This window comes from Macaca thibetana, chromosome 3 (genome assembly GCF_024542745.1).
Source record: "Macaca thibetana thibetana isolate TM-01 chromosome 3, ASM2454274v1, whole genome shotgun sequence".
NCBI lineage: Eukaryota > Metazoa > Chordata > Mammalia > Primates > Cercopithecidae > Macaca > Macaca thibetana.
Genome location: NC_065580.1, coordinates 100,622,855 through 100,647,077, shown reverse-complemented (window position 1 = coordinate 100,647,077; position 24,223 = coordinate 100,622,855). Strand labels below are relative to the sequence as shown.

Here is a 24,223-nt window from a genome sequence, read left to right as displayed (position 1 = left end):
AAATGGGGTCTCAGATTTGCACTCATTCCTTCTGCACAGTAGCACGACAGTCATCCAGCAGTGGCAGTGGTATCGAGGGTGTGTGTGTGCGCTGCCTCTGCGTGGAGCAGGCAGGCAGGCTAGAAATGTATCTGGATGGCTGAGGGGTATGGCCACAGACAGACTGCTGGAATCCTTGGTGTGGGACGGTGACTCAGTGGCATGTTATCACATATCAGCAGACGAAGAGAGCTTTCTTCTTGCTCCCAGGCCTCCTCTTGACTAGAGAATGCATTTCCGCTGCTGGTTGCTTCAAGGTAAGTCTGAGCAAAAGCCCCTTTGCTATGACGAGGGAGACACAGGAGTCTGTAACACCCTTATAAAGGGCTCCTCAGGGACCAAGATCTAGAAAGCAGCGTACAGAAAGGAAAGCCAATGGTTGTTTCCCCAGTTCTGCCCCCATCCGAGGATCCTCTTATTTTATAAACTGTTGCCCCGGTTCTTCCAGTCACTTTCATAAATCTTTGCAAGTACATGGATACCAGAAAAAAATGTGTCTGCTATTATCCTAAACCACCCTGCATGGCCAACCTGACCACAGGCAAGGCAAACAGTGAGGGAAATGCTCTCTTCACTCCATCAGTTCTCAGGCAACCACGGATATTAGCAGCATGCACTGCATGAAGTGTACGGGCAGGCAGGGCCTCAGTGCTGTGGTGTGAAAAAAATCAGAGATTTCAGTAAACGTAAGACCAACCCCCATGACATTTGTTATTCAGCAGAGTAGTTAAGAGTTCTGAAACCAAACTGCCTGGGTCCAAATCCCAGCTCTGGCACTTATTAGCTGTGTGGTCTTGCGAGAGTTACTTAGATTCTCTGTGCCTCAGTTTCCTCAGCTGTAAAAAGAGAATATCAACCATAATATCTACCTTGTAGGATTGTTGGAAGGATTAAATGAGTTAAAAGAAACTTAGTACAGTGTGTGGTACTTAGCAAGGACTACATAAAAGTTTGTTACAAAAAAAAATTATGTAATAGCACACATGGGGGGGGGCACATTTACTCAGCACTGTTGGCTTCATGACGAAACAACTGAAAAGTCATCAGACTGCTCCATACTTGCAAGGAATAGAGTCCACACTCACGAGGATCCAAACCCTGCATTTTGAAATCTAATGGTACTAGTGAAACTGCTGTTAGGCCACTAAGTGCTAAGATGTTAAGACTGGGCTTCCATCGTGCCTGTGACATATTTGTCGTCTTTTCCACCAATCTTCTCAGTGAGTGAAAGAACCTCAGGGTCCAAGGCTCATCTAATCACACAGCAAAGAATAATTGTCAATACGATTTGTGTTGTGAGTCAAGCCTTCCTTGGTAGACAGGAGCAGTAAACCCTGAACAGAAGGGGCAAGCGAAAGAGAAGCGAGGAAAGTCTTTGTATTGTTTTCCCTTTCTGTTCCTTGCTGGGCCAAAATGAAACCCCGGGGCAACGCTGGGAGCCTCTGTGGCCTCCCAAGGCTGCCTCTGGTTTTGGACTTGAACTCAAGTGGTCTGTGAAGCCTGCGGCCATCGCTGCACAGAGCTCGTGGGTCTTGTACTTTGGGGATCCACAGGCATGTCTACAAGTTTTTAGGGGATCCCAACTATCTCAGTTCTGGCCAGACCTCCTGAAGATGCTCAAATCCTCCCCCAGCCCACCCCTGATCTGTGCAGGCTTCAGGGAGCCAGATATGGATTCTAGGGAGAAACCTGTGTTTCCTGACGTTCCACTGCAATTTGCAGAGTTTAACAGGCTGTGGGCTAACAAATATTTTGAAAGGCCTTGGAACACCCAGCATCCTCCCACCTTGCTCCAAGCAAAATGCAATGTGCCTTCCATCTCATCTTCGGCATCTCCCCAGCCCTTCTCAGCATGAGCTGAAAGGAACTTCATTGACTGGTCAATAAGTCATGTTTATCGAACTGACAGTGTGTGATGCAGGGGTGTGCGAGCTGCAGAGAAAGATGGGTGAGCAGGGAAAAAAACAACCCAGTCAAATGTTGGGATTTATGTATAAAGAAAAAGGCTCTCCACTTCTCCCTCCCCAGCCTGGACATTTGCCAACCCTCCTTTCCCAAAAGCTCCACCAGGAAATGGGCATCATACCCTGAACTCAGAAGCCCTTTCTTTATGTGGTGCTGACCTCTAGAGGCTTCTAATTAAAAAGCATCCCAAAGGGCCAACTTAATTTTACTGCTGGTTTTTACACTGTACATTTATTGCCATATTTCCCTACAAAATAAGGATAAAATATTTGTTACTTTAAATGATCCCTTAAAAAATGCCTACCTTGTTCCTTGACTGCCTAATTAAAACTTGCCCAGATCATTACAAGTGTCATTGTTTACTCCAAAAAGGAAAAAAGGAGGGTCAGAGACAGGGAAAGTACTTCGAATTTTTTTGCCTATGGTGGCCCTAAGAGGGAAGCACAGTGCCAGCTTTTTCAGGATGCATTTCTTGCGTTTCCAAAGGGCCAAGTCTGCTAAATAGAGACAGGAATGTTCATTCACTCCGATTTGGCAGGGCACCGGCCAACGCCACCCCGACAGACACTCGGGTACACGGACACCAAGTCCTCCTAGTCCAGCCCCAGTGTGGGGTCTAAATGCTGGGTGGTGGGTCTGGTTTTATTTTGTTGTCCTTCAACCCACACCTGTACACAATGGAGGATCCCACTCGGCCCAACTTCACTATGGAAACAAGGCTAATTTCTAAAGGGAGTGAGACTGTTGATTACATCCCTAAGCTAAACACCCCAATTTCATTTTGTTGTAGTTCTGACTCCTTATTACTTTCACGAAGAGAAGGAAGGTGTGGGAAGGCAGAAGAAACGTGCAGGGACATAAGCATTCGGGCTAACACACAGCCACAGTATCAGCTGGCGTCTTCAATTCCAAAAGGGATCCTAGGGAAAAGGGCTCCAGAATCCCAGGACAGCTTTGCCAATCCTGGCCGCCCCACCCTGGTTTTGTGAGTGTTTCCATAACTGTGTTTCTTGTCCTCCCTACTGACTCCTGACTCCCCTAGACAAGTCAGGGCTAGTGCCCAAAGGGAACTCAGGGACAAGTCCCCCACTCTTTATTTTTACAGATGAGGAAACAAAGCCGGAAATGGGGTGGGGTGGGGAAGGGACATGCCTAGGGCCACAGTCAGCCCAGGAGGAGTCTGGGCTAGAACCTCTTGCCCTCGGCCACTGATTTCAGAATGATTACGAGGGGGAAACGTGGGTATTTTTAACACCAGTCCCTGCACTTAAAGGAGCCAACCTGCATTTTATGAACTCTATCTCTGAGACGGATAGAATAACTGTAACAAAGGCAGTCCATCAGTAAGGCTTCGCCTGCCCCGCTGCTGCACCACTACCTTAGCCGAGCGGGATTGGAAATGCTGACACACAGCTCACCACTTGAGTACAATCTCTAACAGCGGCATCGAAAACAAAGGACCACACACTATCTAACATACACACAAGCCTTTATGCTGTGCCTGTGAAGCCAATCTCAAATCTAATCGAATCTAATGGGTCTCTCTATGGAGACCCATTCATTTGGAGAAAGAAACTTGCTCTTAATCAAATAACAGAACTTACCATCAACTTCCAGATAAGTTATTTAAATGCCATGTTTAGTGAATAAATAACCAGGAGGAAGGTGGTGGAGACATGGTGTCATGTCATAGAATGACCACAGAATACAGATTTCTAATTGATGCCACAAAGAATTCCTAAGTAGGCTAGAAAAAAATAGGATTCTCAAACACAAAACTAAAGTATTGGTTCAAAGAAGAAAATTACTAACTACCAGTTATAGCATCAGAATAGACATATGAATGCATCACACAGAAATGATTAATCTTTGAACAATGGCAGTGTTTCATGTCACCAGCTCCTCCCTCTCTTCCCCCAGCCTCCTCACACACAGCAACCACACAGCGAGCTGCCGGTCCTTTACTCCTTGTTCTTCATTTATAAGCCACATTAGGTGTCCTTTAGGACCAAACATTGTGGAGGCAGAAAAAAAAGAGGCAAACACCACCAGAGTTTGAAAGGCTCTTTAATAGCAAGCGAATGGTAATTACATGGTCGGATGAGGTCCTCAATCTCAGGGGAGGGAGGAGGGAGCAGAGGTGGACAGGGTGCAGTACAGGATTTACACTGTTTGAAGCATCTAACGAAGGGCAACAGTTTTTGGCAACCCATTTCACAGTTTTGTAATTTACAAGAGATTTCTTTGAAAGGAAATAGGAAGACTTCTTAAAGAAAGCACACATACCCTACCGGCAACACTTCTTGCCTTAAAAAAAAAAAAAAAGAAAGAAACCACCAAAAAACAAAAGCTCAACAACTATTCCTTGCTTTTGCTTCTTGTGTAGATGACTAAATTTTGCTCTCATGCTCAAATTAAGACTGGACCATGGATAGTGAAGATCTGCCCTAGCATTGAAGATTGACTTCCTCCTCTTCAGAGCTGACATTTGTACCGAGCACTGCTCTTATCTTTATCTGCCTAGGTATCAGAAGGGGCTTAGTAAAAAATGAAACTCGAGAAACAAAACAAAACAGAAAAATAGGAAAAGGCAGTTTACAAAGAACAGACTGTCAGCTTTCTCTCTGGTGCCGAACAACTTGAATACAGCTCTAAGCAAATTAAAACATTTCTTTTTATGTGGCCTGGCATATACTTTTAATCGCTTGTGCCTATTCAGCCTTACAGTGCTTTAAATGGGGTTTCTAACATGAAATGCTCATGGGTACTATATTTTTGTAATCCAGATTTAAATAAAAATATAAAAGGCAACATATTATTTAACAATTTGCCCGCTAAGCAGGAGCTATAGATATTTTACCATGGACACCCATCGCCATGGACACCACAGGCTACCAGCATTCTGGCAGGTTTCAGAACTACTCTCCATAAAATCTAAAAGACTTCAGCTTCTTGTGTCATACCTGTTATCACTAAACTGGGAGAAGTGACTGGGTCTTTATGAAAGAGGATCAGTTTTTAATTCAAATAAATTTTAGGCTTCTCCGAAGACTGGGTGATCGGCAATGGCATCTCTTTGGAGCTAACACCCACTGCAGGGGAGAGGGGTCTGTGATCGCTTGAGCATTAATTGTGCTCTTTCTACAACCCTGAAGCACGGTGAGGAGGTGGGCCCTGCCCTCTGGCCTGAGGGGGCACTCCTGCTTCCTCCCTGCTGCCAAGGAGACCCAAGTTTGCTTTGTGATTTACCCGCCAGATGCCTGGAGCCCCTCTCAGATCTGCCTGCGCTTGGGAAAGACAGGTTTCTCAGGCTGGCAGCTGGTTTTACTGAAGGAAAGATACCCACCAGATGAGCAGGGTCCCTGTTGGTCTCCTTGGCTGGGGGGCACCTTTACAGTGGCAAAGCCATGCCAACACAAGGCATTGCCTCTCAACATACAGTCAGTTCCTTTGAGGAAAGCAGGCCCCCAGTGAGAGAGCCGTGAAAATGAAAACAGTTTTCCTGGGGCTCAGGTGGTAACTGTCAGACCCCAACTCTCCCATTTTCCTTCATTCATCTCCTCCCACCCCAAGTTAAGTCCCACCTATTCCTTCATGCCTCTCTGTGGGAAATCAGATCTGTTCATACCAGTTTCCCAACTTGTGAATTTTAACATGCAAAGCCTATTCCTAAAATATAAATTCCAGTGACACTTGGGACCACAGCTCCCCTAGGTCCATATACATTGTGCTCTTAAGAAACAGAAACAATATTCAAAAATATATTGTGCTAGAGACGGTTTCTGTTTATACATGAAAAATGACAGCAACTATAAAGGAGAGAAGTTTTTGTGAAGTACACTGGAAACCTAATTCTGGCACCAGGACACAAGGAGGATCCCTACATAAGAGAATTTTCACACTCTGCTTGTTGGAAAACAAATTGCATCATGTGCTGCTTTGGGCTTGGGAGACAGGAATGGACACCTGAGTGCAGGTGAATCCACAGTGGTGACAGGCACTGCACGGGGCCTCACCTCCCTCCCTGGCTCCGTACTTCACTCTGATTCCTTGACGTCTGCTCGACATGGTGATCAGGCTGAGGAAACCAGGCAGCCATAACAAAGTCTCTAGGATTCACTCAAACCCAGGATCACGGTTTTGTAATGTTATCAAGGCATGATTTCGGATTTCAGAGCTGGCCCAGTGATCAGCAAGCAATCAAGCATTCCTCATTCTCTCTCTTTCTCTCTCTCACATACACACACACACACACACACTTTCTCTCTCTCTTTACTTTCACTGTCACTTTCTCTCTACTGGATAACATGGCAAAAAGTACTGGTACTCATCTTTCACTTTCTTCCAGCTGTTCTTCCTACACATCTTCAGCTCTCGGGTAAGATAAACACACACCACTTCCAAAGCCCCAGTCTGCCATGACACAAAGAAAAGCCATGTCTCCACAGGCAGAGCATATACAGCTGACATAAGTCCTCTGGGGCCTCACCTTTCCCTTTCCTTTAAGGAAGAGAATTTCATCAGCCCCATGAGATCGAGCCCTCAGGGGTTTGGGCACTCACAGACCAACATGTTCTAAGGTAGTGCGGGGGTCAGCATCCTAAAGGCAGCACCTGGGCAAGATCCCGCATGTATTTTCTTCTCGAATCCCTAAAAGTTTCCTTGACTGTTGCTCCTTACTCACACACACACATAAGGCAGGCACAGAAGGGCAGTGTTTACAGCTGGAAGGGCGAATGCCCCTTGTTCACGATCAGTTAACTGACTTGTCAAGGTCACACAATCCTTTGCCGACTTGGAACTAGAACCCAGGTGTCTCTCCTGCGTCCAAGGTCAACACTCCTCCCACACCGCTGCCACCTCCTGGTGAGTATACGGGTAAGTCTGTGAAGGGTCAGGGGCATGTTTCACCATGGAACCATTTCCATAACAGAAACCACAGGCTGCCAGGCTCACTGACTGCAGCTTTGCACCATGCACAGCCCTGCTTAGAGCAGCCACAGCGCAGGAAGAAGTGAGTGTGTGGGCAAGTGTGTGAGCGCAAGAAGGGATGTGTACACATTCAGAAAAAGGAAGTTTTAGGGGAAACAATTCGATCTGCTAATGCTGTTTGGGATTTTGCAATGGAAATTAAGTAACATACGGACATGTTCTCTGTCTCCTACCCCTGGTGCAAAACAAAGCCCAGAATTCTCATCAGCCCACAGAATGGCTGAGTCTATCTCCACTCAATTTTTATAAACAGAGAACATTAACATGATAATACCAACATGTATTTGGTCAAAGTCTAAACACTTTTTTGATAAAATACATTTTATGTTAATGTCCATTCCATTTCCAAACATATGTAAATTTGGATTTTAAGCTTCAATGTATAAAATTTCAGTTTACCTTCCAATGGAGCAAGCTAGTGAAGCTTCCTCATTTCACTTGCAGAAGTCATTCTTGTGGGCTTACTGCATTAAAATGGAGGTTACAAAACCTGGGCGACATCTATGTAATATACAGCTCACAATCACCTTTGCTCATGAATGGAGCCAATCAGAACACAGGCAGGGCTGCAAAGGGCAGAATATGCTCACCCCAATGGAAGAAACACTAAGTTGTGTTTTACTAATAGGCTACTCAGAAGGAAATTCATTTTACTTGAAATTAACCTTTAGTATGACTTTTCAAGAAAAGAACAGAAAGTGGGTACTGAAGCACAGATGGAAACCACTGTACTATTATTTTACCCGATGACTTAAAACTGGAGTACGCTGTTTTACCACGAGCAGCCGAACTCCTCACAGCACCAATCAATTAAACAGAGAATGTCGAGACAATCAGGTTTACACCGACATGCCTGGAAGATATACAAGACTCCCATAAGTTCTGTGGCCTCTGCTGCTACTGCTTGTTTTTAATTCAAAACTTTGACAACCTAACAGGCACATGTGTGACTGTTTAAACGTACCCACCCCAGATGTTAGGTTTAATCTAGTGTTGTAGAGGAGGCATTCCACATCCTAAGTTACTAGAACCAGGGATGCAGAAGGGTCCAAGAATAATTCCATGTTAGCATTACAAAGGATTTCCCCAGTAAGTAATTGTTGGCGAAATGATAACAGCAGTATTTCCAGTTATTACAGAAGTTGTTTCTGTGAGTTGTCTGAGTATCTTGATTATTAAAACGTCCCCTTTTAACCAAGCTAACCCACGATTAAAAGATTCCTACCTTCATGTCCCTTTACAAATACACCACAATTAAGTCCCTCGAGATATGTGATTAAATTTTTAAATAAATTACACAATGGAATCCTTTTCTTGGCTTTTTTTTTTTTTTTTTTAAATAAAAGACTTAAAAAGTAAAGAAGGATTCTATTATATTTGTAAGAACTTTTAATCCTGGTTTACTTTTCTATCAAATTTAACTATGGCTTCAAAGTTTAAGTGGCACTTGGATTCTGGATGTTTTCATGATTTAACAAGTGGCCATCTCATTAGAAAGAGAGAAGGTAAAATGTTTCATTTTATACGTGGGACGGCTTATAAACAGCTTTAAAAATCAATAAATTATATCTTTCACCCTATCTATATTTTCCACTATAGACTTTTAAAGTGGCTTTGGAATTAGCATGTTTTGAAGCAATCGAACAAGCAAGTAACATTTACACCTAACCACGAACCAGTCGCTACATACCCAGGTAACTTAGTAATGGCAAAACACTTAAAGGCTTCTGGGCCTCTCTTACCCTCTTACTCCAAAGCTAAGTGATTATCCTTTCCTGCCCTTGTATTTGCACTTGTGCAGTTTAATGACTAGATATTAAAATTCATGCTTTATAAGCGAAACCTTTCACTTACGGACACTTAAAAAGTACATAAAAAGTGCAGACTGCATTTCTTCTCTGCCATGCTTTCCCTCAGTAAGGTCACCTGTGAGGACTCAAAACATATCCTTAATACATTCAGAGTTCTCTACATTCGAGTCAGCGAATGTTAATTCTCCAACATAAACTCAAGAGAATAGTCAGCCACAAAATGGACTCTTAAATTCAAAATGGCAAAGGCTACCAAGACAACTCCATAGAAACCCCACTGAAGCGGGAGTGAAATTCAGGTCACTTCTGAGCAAAGCTCATCACAGATATTTTGTGGTCGTTAAAAAGGTATTTCATTTTAATTTGGATGCTGGGAGCCAGATGTCCTATTTCGAAGTGCTAATGCAAAATGCTAACCCAGGAGGGACAGTGACCCCGCCTAGGTTACCGTGGGGCTCACTCTGCTTCTCAGGGGAGCCCCCAGATTTACTGCTGGCTGATCCCCATCTGGGGGTGGTCTGCCTCTGGCTCCTCTTCTTCCACGTCAGCACTGTACTCTTCAAACGCATCGTCATCTGCATCCGGAAGCCCCAGTAACTACAGGGAGAGAACAAGAGAAAAGCAGCTGTGAGCACCAAATGGACCACAGGCAGGAAGACAACCAAAGGCATCAGATCCACAGTAAACAGCACTTAACTCAGCAGCTGCAGACTTCCCCATCAACCACCCCTATAATGATTTTCATAAACTTGTTAGACAGAAATGTCAATCCTTCAATGGATGAGTGCCCAAAGAGCTAGGTTTTACTGGGGAGCCTGGACAGTCTCTATTTTTAAGTATCAAAATGTGGCACCACATATGCACAGAGAGCTAGCTATGTGCCCGCACACACATCTGGGATGTCAGCAGTAGTATGAAATGAACTGTGCTGACTGTCCCACCAAGATGTCAAAAACTGATTCTGTATTTTCTGTCCTAAAACCACATGGTGCTATTATTCATTGGTGCTATTATTTGTAACACATTTCTAAAAATGTAGAGACAACTAAAATGTTCAACAGCAAAATGGTTATGGTGTTACTGAAATGGAATCTTATATATCAACTCAAAATGGCATTTTTGAATGACGTGACATAAAAAAGATGCACATAAGTGTAAAAAGAGCATGACAAAACAGCACTTTTATTATGATACAGAGTTTTTCTTGTTTGTTTGTTTTGAGACGGAGTCTCGCTCTGTTGCCAGGTTGGAGTGCAGTGGCGCAATCTCAGCTCACCACAATCTCTAATTCCAGGGTTTAAGCAATTCTCCTGCCTCAGCCTCTTGAGTAGCTGGGACTACACGCGCATACCACCACGCCCAGCTAATTTTTGTATTTTTAGTAGAGATAGGGTTTCACCATGTTGGCCAGGGTGGTCTCGATCTCCTGACCTCGTGATCTGCCTGCCTCAGCCTCCCAAAATGTTGGGATTACAGGCATGAGCCACAACACCCGGCCCAGAGTTTCTTTATATATGTGTGTGTGTATATATATTTACATATTTTTAATAGAGACAGGGTCTCACTATGTTGCCCAAGCTGGTCTCCAACACCTGGACTCAAGCAATCCTCCTGCCCTGGCCTCCCAAAGTGCTGGGATTATAAGCATGAGCCACCACACCTGATCCAGAGTTCTTAAAATTTATACACATATGCATAGAAAAAGACTTCAGTAAAATACACTCAAATTTTAAGCCTTTTTTTTTAAAGATTGTGAGATTATGGGTAATTTTTTCCTTTTTATCTTTTTGCATTTTCCAATTGCTGTATAATTATGTGGGAAGTTCAAAATAAACATTTTTTTTTTTAAAGCACTGGCTGGTCTTTGGTTAGAAACCAAGTGCCATTTGCTAGGCCTCATCAATAAGAACACCACCTCCTGGTGCAGGCAGGAAGCCACAGCCCTGGCTGTCAGGCCCGCCTGTGATAACCAGGCTTCTGTCTCCTGGTGCCTTCATTAGATCTACAGTCTGCTTGTGGCCCAAGGACTTCTTACACAGGGGTGTCCAGGGCCATCACTTTCAAGCACCTTCACTGAGTGGCCCCAGTGATCTAAACACTAACTGCATCAAGACAGTAAAAAGAAGACTGACCATTCTGTTCAACTGCATTGCCTCCCTAGTGTCCTGTCACCCCCTTCCTCTCACTCCCTCCCACTGCTGAAATGGGGAAAGGGAAAGGGAGTCCTGATGAAAATAATGCCTTCACTCTGAAGTTCTCCAGCTGCAGCTCTCCCAGGTCTCCCAGCGCCCTATGAACACATTCAGGACAAAATCATCTGCTAGGCATTGTTGGTCACACTGCACGTGGCCTGCCAAGGCGTACACAGCCAACTGCAGACACATGCTCGCCCCTTAGAGCTGGGCATGCTGCAGCTGCCTCAGAGACTCTGTGGACGTAGAGGGGAAGCGCAGGAAGAGCGCTCTCAGCTCCCCGGAGTGGGTGCTCCGATCTTGAGTGTGCTTGGGAGAAGCGAGTCTCTTTTTCCAGCTCCTGTCTCCCTTCCAGATTTTCATAAATGGAATAAAAAACAAAGTTTGCCTCTAAAGAGAGAAAAGATGGCTAGTCGTAAGGCACGTTGATGACTACACTTGGTGGTCAATTTTTTATTTGGAGAGCTACTCAATGACACAGCAAGGTGAAAGTGTCGAGTAAGTGGTAACATTTAAATAGCTGGTAAAATAGAAATACTATTGCCACCACCGGGAGCTGCAAAATTACCTAAACACCTGAACAATATATATATAACTGTTCATTGTACTGAAGGGATGTCACTAAAACACAAATGACCAGTTGGTTTCCTCTCACTTAACAGACCTGACAGGGAGAGGCTGCCTGGAGTTTCAGGAGGATTCTAAGACCCCATGGAAAACACTGTGGCCAACTAGCAATGGCTGTCCTGGATGAAAAGGGTGCAGCTGAGGTGTGCATCTGCATCTTTGCCGTCTTTATCCGAAAGAGACGTACCATGGGTGATTCTGTTCCATAACACCCCTAGGTGATTCATATTGACCCAAACCATAGGTAGCACTAAATACCCTCCCTCTTTTCAGCTTAGGGTGCCTTATTGAAAAAGACCCAGGAAACCAAGCATGTAGCCATGACCACCTCTCTTCTGCTCTTCCTTTTTCCAGCTCCCTACCTTACCTCAGATGAAACCAACGCACTTACTGACAGGTCCCTGGGCTGGAAGTTTTCTGACTGCTCTTTCAAGAGCTGCTCACTCACTGCCCTTCTGGAAAGGGGAAAGAGGAGAGGCAGTTCTCTGTGGCCTTCTGGACTTTTGAGGCATCTTAGTGTAGGGTCTACAGATTTATTGAGAGGGTGTGTGGAAAAAGACACGGACACTAGAGTCCAGAGGCCAGATCACTAGTTAGCTGGGGACCTCTGCCAAGTCACCACCTTGCTGAGCCTCAGTGTCCTCTGTAAAGCGGGAACCACGATACCCGCTCTATCTCACATAGTAACTATGGAGTTGACATGAGAGATTGAAGGCAGCCATGATCTGCAAACTATGGAGCCCTACATAACTATATGTGATGTGATGTAACGTAACGTAACGTAACGTAATCTAGTTATATTATCTCTAAGGAGCTAGGGAATCCGGGAGTGGCGAAGAGAGTAGAAACACGTGAGCCTATGGCCTATCCCAGGGAACATGGGTCATTATAGAGGATTAAAATTGGCCCTGTGTTCTGGGTTAAATGAATGTTGCCAGGTGGAGGTCATTAGCGGGAGGGTGTTGAGTGAAAATCCTATATACACTGCACACTGATTGCAGGAGGTTGCAGTTTTCCTGCCCAGCCCACCACCACGGGACCACGTGGTTCTTCGGTCCAGCCTGCCGCCACTGGACTGCATGTAAGGCAATTCTCCTGCCCAGCCCCTGCCGCTGGACTCTCTCCCCTGTATGTCAGTACAGTAAAACCCCATGTCTCATTTGCTGGCTCTGGGTCTCTTCTTTGGCCTCTTGAACCTGGTGCCTTCCCTACTGAGGTTAAGGCCAGGCACAGTGGCTCACATCTGTAATCCCAGCACTTTGGGAGGCCGAGGCGGGCAGATCACTTGAGGACAGGAGTTCGAGACCAGCCTGGCCAACATGGTGAAACCCCATCTCTACTAAATATATGAAAATTAGTTGGGGGTGGTGGCGTGTGCCTGTAGTCCCAGCTCCTCGGGAGGCAGAGATGAGAGAATCACTTGAACCAGGAAGATAGAGGTTGTAGTGAGCCAAGATCGTGCCATTGCACTCCAGCCTGGGTGACAGAGCAAGACTCCATCTAAAAAATAAAATAAAATAAAATAAAATAGATTAGAATAAAATAAAATAAAATAAAAAGGGGGTTTGGCACAGCAAACGCACTGTCGTAAGCAGAATTACACACATTAATTCCTTTGCTCCTCATAATAACCTTGTGTTGGACAGTTTTATTGTCCCCCTTTTACAGATAAGACCTGGACAGGTTGAGTAACTTGCCCAGAGTCACCCAGTAAGTGGCAGAGCCAGGATTCAATTCAAACCTGGGTGATCTGATAGCAGACTTCACACCCCTACCCACCAGGCCACCCAGGAGACTCCCATTCAGCTGTTAATGCTATTCCTATTAGCTGGAGGTTTCAATGTTTTCCACTGGGGAATAAATCTTTTTTTAAAAAGCAATATGAAATGCTAATGTCCACATTTATGAGGAGGGACAATTTGGAAGCATGGATAGGAAGCACCAGAAATAGACTGCCTGGAATTCTAAGGGACATATCATACAGATATGTAGTAATCTAGCATCCTCACCTCTATGCTCAATCCCACCTATGGTTGGCAAGTCTAAATTTAACTTCTGGATCCCAATTTTCAACAGTCAAGAAGAAGAGACAGGCATACACACAGACTGGGAAGAATTCTGGAGCCCTGGCTTTTACTGCAACCACACATTCTCATACCGAAAAGGTGGGCCAAAAAATGAAAGTGACTGGTATATTTAAATTATCCCTGACAGTTATAATCATTTATTCCTATTTCAGTGAATTTTTTTTCAGTTGACTGGGAAAAAGAGTTTATGCTCACTCTGGACAAGAGAGTTGGCATTTCCGGGTCTTGCTGTCCACAAAGCTTCCTTTGCGCTATCGGTGATCACGTAAGCACTGCTGGGGCCCATGCATCCAAACAGGTTGCACCCGAAAGGCAGAGCTGCCAACTCTGGAGAATTCAGCTCCTCAGACCCAAGAGAGTATCTGTTATCTGTAGAGCCAACTCCAGGTCTTTTGGATAATAGTGTAAACTACGCGAGGTCATATTGAGCTGGCATTCAGCAGCTGCTGTCTCTGGAGGGGGCACTCAGCACAGTGGGCTAGAGGGTCTTCATAAAAGAAGGGGAGGTGGTGTCTATGCCCTGGAGAGCACAGCCAATCAACCGTGGCTTTGGTGCATCGAGCACGTGCCCTGTGGCTTCAGAGATCCTTGTATGCACCTTCCAGGGACTCCCCTTAAGCAGTCTCTCTTCTTAACTATGTGTAGGTGTGGATAATGTGCTCAGCAATCTACCTCAAATGCAGATGCTGATTCAACAGGTCTCAAGTTGGACCCGATTCTGCATCCCTAACAGACTCCCAGGTGATGGGGATACTGTTAGTCCAAGAGCCAAGGGTGGTAGAACTCTTAAGTATTTGGGAAATGTGGCACCATTTATCTTCATGATCATGATGCTGGCAGGATGCAGAAACCCCTGGTGGGGTCCTGACCCTAAGGAAAAAAGGGTGGCAAGATGGATGTAGCACAATGGGCAGGAGGAGGCACTCTCTTACCTTTTGAGGCCATCATACTTTCTCAAAAAGAGAATGGTTTGAATGTTCATAATGTGAGTGATTAAAAAAAAAAAAAAAGGAAAAAAGAAAAAAAAAAAGGGAAACTGTCAACATTCAATGTTTATTATGAAACCCACATGTGTGCATAATCTTTTCGCATCAAACTTTCCCTGACCCACCCAGGCAGCTTCTCACAGGTGGATTCTTTCTCTTTTCCAGGCTCTTGACCAGACTCCATGAGTAGAGGCAAGAATTGGACTTTTTCTGGGACACAGGATTTTCCTGTGGGATCTAACCCGCAGCTCTCCAGCCACTCGTGGCAAACTGAAAATACCAATCTTGCTCATGCCAGTGAACTAGAATTAGGGGGATTTTTCTGGCAGAAATGTTTCTCCTTCTTGAGAGAAGAAACGCAGAGTCACGCAGCAACCCCAGGGAGAGGACTTGGGCCAACTGAGTGAGAATCTACAAGCACCACAGGATCCACCTCCAGGGTGGGCCGTGGAAGCAGCAGCAACCAAACAGCACACAAAACTGCAAGGGCAATAGGGGACTCAGGACCCTAACGTCCACAGTGTTGGTAAGGAGAAGAATACACTCGAGGAAGCAATAGTTCCTTGTTAAGCCCATAACACTTTGAGAGGATTCGAAAGGGCAAAGATAAAATCTAGTTTTGCTGCTAAATTGGAAATAGTAGGCTATTTCTTCCCTTGTAAACTGTTTTCCACCCAGCAGTAAGTCTGTCAGTTGACATTAAATATAAAACATGAAAAGATGGTGGGGAAAACTGAACGGCATGATCACCATTATTTAGGTCCATAGCCATTGTTTCATTCTCTAGCTCAATCACATATGACCAGCAACTGTCAATGGAGGGTCACTTAAGAAAAATGCAAGGCTCTGATGATTATCCAACTCACACTTACCAAAGTGATAGATGGGGGTTTCTGAAACCACTACAAGTAGCAGTACCTGCTCACGGGGGCCAACAACAGCCTGCCTGGCATTGTCATTTGCATACATGTGCCATTTGGATATGACAGTAGCAAGAAAAATAGGTAAAAATCATACCTCTCTGAGTCATCAACATTAGCAAGTCACTGGAGTGGAGTGTGGGTCACTCGAGGGAAGATGGCCAGCAGAATCCACACTCAATTACCCATCCAATAAACATTTCCTAATACCTGTTAGAAGCCAGAAACTGAGACTAAATTTAAGAGTGTCTGGGTTTTGACAATCCTTTGGGTTCTCAGTCTGATTTCAAAGTTCCCAATGAATCCACAAGACAGCTAAATCAGTAGTGCCCCCATTTTAAAGGTGGGGGCACTGAGGCCAAGTGTACCTGTTAGAGGCCAAACGGCATGGGAGCAAGACAGGGCAGAGCAGGTCTACCTTCCACCACATGGAGCCATTTCTAAGGAAATGGAGCTGAGGCAGCCAAGATGGACCCTTCCTGGACTTCCTCCTGGGCCAGCCCTGCCCCTGCTCTGAGCACATCTAGGTCCTGCTATTCTTCAGTCCCACCTCCTCATGAAGCCACTGCCTGGCTTTGTTCCTCAATGAGCCTGCTCACACTGATACTCCTAGTACTTCGAATACACTGGAAGCCACAGAGTTTCATTAAAAAATATATTTTCTGATAATGTGATCACAGAAAACTTAGAAAATGTGGAAAAGAAGAAAATAAAAATTATCCGTAACCCTGAGCGCTTTGGCCACGTGGCCCTCTGGGAGGACAGGAGCATCCATTGGTCCTCCTTGGAGTCCTAGCCCCTAACACAGTGAGTCGTGTGGATCAGGTGCTCAGTGAATGTTTGTAATTTTACCAAAACCAATGTTGATAAACTTTTGACTTGCCCTTCTAATGCCTTTTCATGTTGAAATCACTTAGCAAATTGTTTTCTCTCTTCACCAATAATCTAAGGTTCCCCCAAACGGTAACCTGCTCACTTCTCCACAGTATTTTGTCTAGTATCCTCATCCCATCCACATCATACTAACAATGACTTAGTGCCTACCATGGGTAACACACTGTACTGAGTATCCAACAAAAACTCCATTAATCTTCACTGCAACCCTAAGGGAACTATCATCATTAATTTTCTAATTTTACAAATGAACTGAAAAACAGAAAGGTTAAGTAACTTGTCTAAGGTCACACAGCCAGCAAGTGGTAGAACTGAGACTTTAAATCCAGGTAGCCTGCCAACAGAGCTTGGGTTCTTCATGACTGTTGTATCTGTTCCCTTGTAATTGGGTTAAGAGATGACAAGCAACCCCCTGCAGAACATGCTCAAAGAAACAGCTCCCCCAAGAATCAGTAGAGTGCAGTAGGCAGAGCAGGGAACAGGACTTCCTCACTTGCCATGCACGGCATCTAGAGGAGTATCTGGACCCAAATGCATGCTCTGTCTTGTGATGGGGTTCTCCTGTACATTTACGTGGCCGTCTCTCCTACCAGAAAGTTCACTCCTTGAGGGCAAGACCTGGGCCTCCTAGGCCTGGCCCCTCGCCTTCGAAGCAGTGTTGTGGCAACAGCAGAAGACTGATACATTTTGTTGAAAACATGATGAAGTAGAGGAAAGATAAAAGAGTAAGATGGCTTAAATGAAAAAAGGAGACCTTTTCTTAAACGTTCAAATCCAGCAACAGATTTCTTGGGGGGAGCGGAAACTTTGAGACATTGATTATTTCAGTTGGGGGAAGGCTAGCAAGTGAGAGGGGGATAATGTGTATAGCTATGAAGTCTGTATTTCTTTTTCATTTTTTTAAACAGCTCTCACGCTGTCACCCAGGCTGCAGCACGACGGTACAATCATGGGTCACTGCAACCTCCACTTCCTGGGCTCAAGCTATCCTCTCACCTCAGCCTCCCAAGTAGTTAGGACCACAAGAGTGCCACCACACCTGGTGTGGAGTTTTTATTTTTTGTAGAGATAGGTTCTCACTATGTTGCCCAAGCTGGTCTCAAACTCCTGGACTCAAGAGATCCTGCCACCTCAGCCTCCCAAAGTGTTAGGATCACACACATGTGCCACCATGCCCGGCCCAAAGTTTGTATGTTGAAAGTGTAAAAAGAGTGCTAAATAAAGTGGCATAGCTTTAGCTTTGTGGGCAGGACCGCTGAGGAAGGCCAGAGGTGATACCCCTCTTTTGGCCTATGGATGCAAGAGTGCCCAAGCTTCAGCAAAGTTAACTGAATTTGTCTGACTGATGTTCCAAAGGACAGTAGAAGGCCGTCAACAAATAGCAACTGACCTCTCTGAAGAGCCTGCAGGGGGAAAGGGCTGGCAATGGGGTGGCCAAGGGAAAAGAGGCGTGCAGAGCCCGGGATGGGGCTGCTCTAAGAGAAAGGCAAAAACCCTCCTCCTGGGGCTGGCCCAGGATAAACACAAAAGCAGCTGCATGGATTGATGAGACTCCCGTGTATTTTCAGGGAAATGATGTGCTGGTTTAACCACTTGATAAGCTATAGCATTTGGGTAAGCGTTTCTTCAACAGATACTTTCAACTGTGATAACAGCAACAAAACCCTTACCTATGTCTTATTTTTAACAAAGCTCCTTTATATAAAACAAACAGATACATGGTGCCATCGGGAAGCAGCGCTCTATTTGGTGGAGGTGGAGTGTATCAAAGTTTCTCCAGGGATCTCTGTGGTCCTTTATTCGGGTTTGTGGCGCTCCTTCTCATCCAGTCTGGGGCACATCCTGACTGGGAGAAACCTGAGGCCTTCAGCACTCCATCTTTACCAGCCCCGGAAGATGCCTCCCACCAGCCTTGCCCTCGGGCAAACAGGCCCTGCCAGAGGGCGGCCCAGCCCATAAACCTCCTCACCAAAGGGTGTGCTGTGCCAGGTCAAGGCCTCCTCACCTGGGGAGCCACATCCCTGCCCACAAGGTAAAGCTCCACTTCAGAAACGAAACCTGGAAGCTCAGCTACAGCAAATCAAAGCTGTGGGCCCGCGTGACACATCTCAGCGCCACCTGAAAGAACATCCTCAACCAATCCAACTGCTTCAGCTACGCATCCAGGTTTCTTTTGGACCACGTTTGTTTCCTCGTTTACATGTGGCTAGCCTGGTTTCCAAAACACAACCGGAGACCTGGTAAAGAAAAACAGCACAGTGACTCCCGGCTGGAGCTCCCCTTCCCAGGTGAGCCAGTCCTGCAGGGAGGGGAGGCTGCCTGCCACCACAGACAACACCCACAAAGAGCAGCCGGCGGCAGGCCAGTGAGTGAGCCCCTGTGAGGAAACCTGCTGCAAAGCGAACCGCGTTAGCCAACAGGTATTCTTCTAGTTAAAATTTAGAGGAATCCATTTCTTTTTAATTTTGCCTAATGTGATCTCCCTTCTTCGATGTCTAACAGGCATTTACAACACTGACATGTCCACAACTGAGCTCTGACATTACCAACCCCAAACTCCCCACCAACCACCCCTGCAGCCTTCCCCATCTCAGTAGATGGCTAGGCCATTCCCTTCACTGCTTGGACAAGAAACTCAGGAGTCCCCCTTCTCTCCCTTTTTCCCACATCCCACTTCTGATCCACCAGCAAGTCCAGCTGGGTCTACTCTCAAGGTATCTCCAGAATCCAACCCCTCACCCCACCTCCGCCGTGACTGTTCCAGTCCAGGCCACCACTATTTCTCACCTGGATGACAGCAATGGCCTCCTCAGTGGCCAATCTGTCCCTCCTTACACAGCCTATTCTCAACAGTCATCAGAGAGAGACTTTCAAGACGTGAAGTCAGGTCACATCCCTCTTCTGCCTAACCCCTTGGGGGGCTCCCCATCACCCCAGAGTAAGAGCCCATGTCCTTCTGTGACTGCAAGACTCCTGGAATTCCTCCGGCTCACCTCTCTCTACTTCCTTCAGCTACACTGGCTGCTCCTGCTCCCTGGACACAGGTGTCGTCCAACCCCAAGCCTTCATACCTGCTGCTTTCTCTACCGAAAATGCTATTCCCCTAGATTTCCTCATGGCCCACTCTCTACTCCAAGTTTTTCCTCAAATGTTACCTTCTCAGCAAAGCCTTCCCTGGTTCCCTACTCAAAAATTCCAGGACCCCTGACACTTTTTACCCCGTTCCCTGATTCCTTTCTCTTTGGCACTTAATCACTAGCATCATTTCACAACATTACGTGTGTCCTTGTCTATCCTGTCTCCCCCCACTGGAGCACAGGCTCTGTGAGATCTAAGCTTCTCATGCTTTAGTTCCAGTGCCAGGAACAATGCAGTACACAGTGCCATGTGCCTAGTGGGTACCCAATACATATTTATTGAATGAATGAATGAATGTGGGACAGACTGGTACTTTTAAGTCAAGTCTCTATTTTGAATGTGCCAAACTGGCTTAGAAAATTAACAAACAAAAAAGGGATTTCAGTGACTTTTGTCACTCTATTTGATTTCTATCATTTGCTTAAGCAAATCAGAGTGACAAAAGCCAGTGAAATCCCACTTCTTATAATGGTGCACAAAGTGACTGGGCCCAACTCTTTCATTGAGAATGACTAAAAAAGCTGAATTAAATATGAAAAACAGCTTCTTAAATATAAAGTATGAACCAGGAGAGGTAAGCCAAATATAAAAAGCTGCTTTTGTCCTGAGGGCATTTGTTGACCTGGAAGAAGCAGCTAGAAACTTCACTGCTTTCTCGTGCTACTCTAACAGCTAGAGGGACCAAAGTGAAAGTCCAGGGTCTTCCAAAGGAGCAGACTGTACACCATCCCCACTTGAAGCTGAGCCCCCAGAGGCCCACACCCTCAGAACGAGGAGGAGCCACAGGAGGCCAGACCCGCATCCTGCCTTCTCACCCCCGGGAGCCATCGGAGAACCACAAGCCTTACACTGTGCTAAGGTGTCTCAGACTAATAGGCCCCCAAGTCCTGACAGAAGCAAACAAAAATCCTCTCTGGAGGAAGGTACTGTCATCTCAGGCCTTGCTTTATTCCTACATGTAAACTTTCAAATACAGTAACTAGTACCCAGAGATAATCCCACACACAGAGAAACAACATACCAGGTCTGAGAACTAGCAGAAACAAAAGAAGACCAAACAGACTTACAAAATGAAGTATCATCAGACACAGTCTACTATGCAACCAAGCCTACTATGTTCAAAGAAACAGGATAAAAGCTTGGAAAATGCAGCAGAGGAGACAGCATTAAAACAGATTTGAAAAAATAAATAGAAATTCTAGCAAATACCATTGAACATGTGCAGTATTTACAGTGGGCAGGGAATTGAACTTAGGGGAAACATTGAGACACTGGTGATGGGACTTTATCTTCCAATGAAGATAGAAAGAAGTAGATAATATTCAAAATAGAAGTCAGTATTCATTTTAAAGGTTTATCAGCTAGAATGAAAACAGACTGTCAGCTAGCCACAGAAATACACATTCCTAAATCCCAAAAGGGGAAAACAAAGCAACAGTAAGCTAATATAAGAGACTTTTTAAAAATAGAATAGAGCCAGTATCCAGTTTCATCCCTTTCCATACCCACAGACGTGGAGGTATTAATATAACCTGTATACAGCTTCCCAGCAATCCCCAAATATAGGCCCCACTATTATAAAAGAACCTCCATCGGGCTTGCAAGTGCCATGGTTCTAAGTCTCCTGGAGGAGAACAGGAATACTCAGTTGTCTCATAAAGGATCTGTTTGCTTCCCCCCCATCAGGGATTCTCAACTCAAGTGATGCTAGAAATAACCATCATCCCTGCAGCAAACAGCTGTGTCACATCCCGTCCCTCTCCTCCCACCCCTCCCTATACTGGCTGCTATCTCTAAGCCACAGGGCAGACAAGAGAAAAACAATTAGTCATCCCAGGTTTTGCCCACCTTCCCCACCACCCCTGTTATTCTAAACACAATCACCATAGAAAACAAGCTGTGGTTAGAAGCCAAGCAGGCACCTACAGGTCTGAAAGACTTGAAGACTTTTTCCAGGACTTCGTGAAGCGTCTTCTTGCCGCAGGAGGAGATGTAATCCTGTGCTAGCTGCAAGAAAGGCAGGCAGTCCTCGCTCTCACTCCACACGTGCTGCGTGCCCATGGGCGGTGGAAGGAGAAAACAAAGACACAAAGTCACTACACTCAGTGTGAAGTTCAGAAAAGTCAAGCAGATTTTCTTAATGACACGAATCTGAAGAAGGCCTCCATTCTACGTAAAATTCATACATTCATTCTTGATTTGTGTTGAAAGGTATGAAAAAAATGTCTAATCTATAGACGCCCCCAAGCTTTTGGTCCATACCTCACCTGCTCTTTCGTCATCAGATGTGCTCCTACACAGTAAAGAGGGCAGGGGGTGGCCATTCCTCACCAATGATTTCCACTGTTCACCTTGTGCAGGCTAAGGGCGGTTTTCAGACATGGGAAGGAGAAACCAGAGCCTTTGCCTTCAAAATCCTTAACTTTGCTTTCAGCTATGGCTGAAAGATTAATTAAGCATAGTTTGTAAGCATTAACTTGGAACAAGACATTCTTTACCCAGATTGGCCTGTGAGTGGGCATAGTGGTAAATTTACTTCCAAATGCAAGTAACTTAAGAGAACCCACCAAATCACCACTATGTCACTGGAAAACAAAGCCTTTCTGAAAACTTCCCTTCCCTAAAATGCTTTAAGAGGACATCATACCGAAGCATCATTTCACAATCTAACACATACTAAGAGGAGATTGGTTTTGGGTTTTTTGTTTCTTTTCTTTTCTTTTTTTTAAAGACAGGGTTTCGCTCTGTTACCCAGGCTGGAATGCAGTGGCATGATCTTAACTCACTGCAACCTCTGCCTCCCAGACTCAAGTGACCCTCCCAGCTTGGCCTCCCAAGTAGGTGGAACTACAGGTGTGCACCACCACAACCGACTGATTTTTTTGTATTTTTGGTAGAGACACGGTTTCGCCATGTTGCCCAGGCTAGTCTCGATCCACCTGCCTCAGCCTCCCAAAGTGCTGGGATTATAGGCGTGAGCCACCATGCCCAGTCTAGGTTTTATTTTTTCTGAAGACTGGGTAAGGCTTTTTTCCATATGAGGATATCCAGTTTAGCACATCTTTAAGACTAGGCAAGCCTCTCCCATAAATGTTCAAAGATCTGGAACAAGGCCAAGAAACAGGTTTGAGCATTCTTAATGCAGAAGATCCTGCCCTGCATATCTAAGTGAGTCAGGGACATGGGGTTACCAGGGTAACACCAGAGCATCTGTCAGGTACAAGAATCACTCTTTAGTTGGGACGGATCCATGATGGCTAAACACTGGCAAAAAAAAAAAAAAAAAAAAAAGTATTGAGGTCTGGGAGAAAGCTATCTGGCAGATAAGAACAAGATGCAGGGGCTAGATAGGAGGATATGGTCTTATGTGGAGACGTGGTCCATGCCAAGCACACACTTGCCCCATATCCCTATCACTCAATAAACACATTTCCTCTCCTTTCTTCTCATTGCAGGGTTTCTACACCTACAGACTTTAAATACTCCCCAGATCCAAATGAGAATAACTAGGTGCCAAGATACCATCTTTATACTCCAATTATCTGTGTTTCATAGTTGTAAAGGTCCATTTCCAACACACGTTGCTCTCATGCCAGCAGACTTCTCTAGAGACTTCCCCAACCCAATAAAGACAACGTCTGGGCTCTCTATTTAGTGAACAGCTCAAATGCTCTTCCCTACTAATGAGAGGCCCTTAAAGCTGTCAAACCACCACAATATCATTTATGTAAGTCTCTTCCATTGTACAAAAGTAAAATAGCCCAAAGCACTTGTATATCCATTATGCCACTTGATTCTTAATCAGTGGAGATTCTGCAAGAACAACAAAAGTTCTACTTTAGTAAGTTCGGCTCAGCATCCATTTTCATACTCAAATGTGTAAAAGTTCCAGCTTATTTCAAATTATTACCCAAGTTAAAGAGGGGATTAACATCTAGCACCACATTTCAGAAAACTTGAAGCTGAGTAAGTACCTGGCGCAGTGCCTGGCTGGCATGCAGTGAATATTCAGTAAATGGTGGACGTAAGTACCTTCTTTCCCCCTTTGCATCTGTAGGAGGATGGGGGAGACAGAGGGGAAGGGGTGGGCTTACCATCTGCCACAAGGCTATGGTCATACAATGAGTAAATCAGACACCCAATGTGACTCACTGAGAGCACTGCCGGAGGCAACTTGGGTTGAGGTTAATTCAGAAGCAGGTGCACCTATGAAAAGCTTGTAAACCTACTTTGTTAAAAAGTAAGTACATCTGGGCTTCAAATTACAAAGTAAACTTAGAAAAGTATATCACTCAAACAATAACAGAATCATACATTGCAGTGTAGCCACCACTGCTTGGTAATCAGACAGTTTATTTAGCTAAGTGTTTCTAAAGCATTTCTAACCTCATGAAGAGATTGTTCATGCCACAATTTCCATTACTCTCCTTTTAGAGCGATTTAGGACTGTATGTTGAAGGAAGACTTAACATCCACAAAAGGGCCTTCTGTCTAAACTGCCATCATTTGGCTATCTCCACCTGTATTACCAGTTCTGTTAGGTTTTGAGGTTTAAAAAATGTTGTAACTGAA

The 24,223-nt window shown here is 45.0% G+C and overlaps 1 protein-coding gene across 1 annotated transcript in view; it reads right to left on the bottom strand.

The window, feature by feature from the left end:
• Window positions 1-4,055: 4,055 nt before the first annotated feature.
• MTURN (maturin, neural progenitor differentiation regulator homolog) overlaps window positions 4,056-24,223 on the bottom strand; it is a 29,289-nt gene continuing 9,121 nt past the window's right edge. Inside the window, exons 2-3 of the mRNA XM_050783257.1 lie at window positions 21,578-21,700; window positions 4,056-9,404 (exon numbers count right to left, since the gene is read on the bottom strand). Of these exons, the coding sequence (XP_050639214.1) occupies window positions 9,294-9,404; window positions 21,578-21,700 (234 nt within the window). The 3' untranslated portion in view covers window positions 4,056-9,293. The remainder of the gene's footprint in view (window positions 9,405-21,577; window positions 21,701-24,223) is intronic.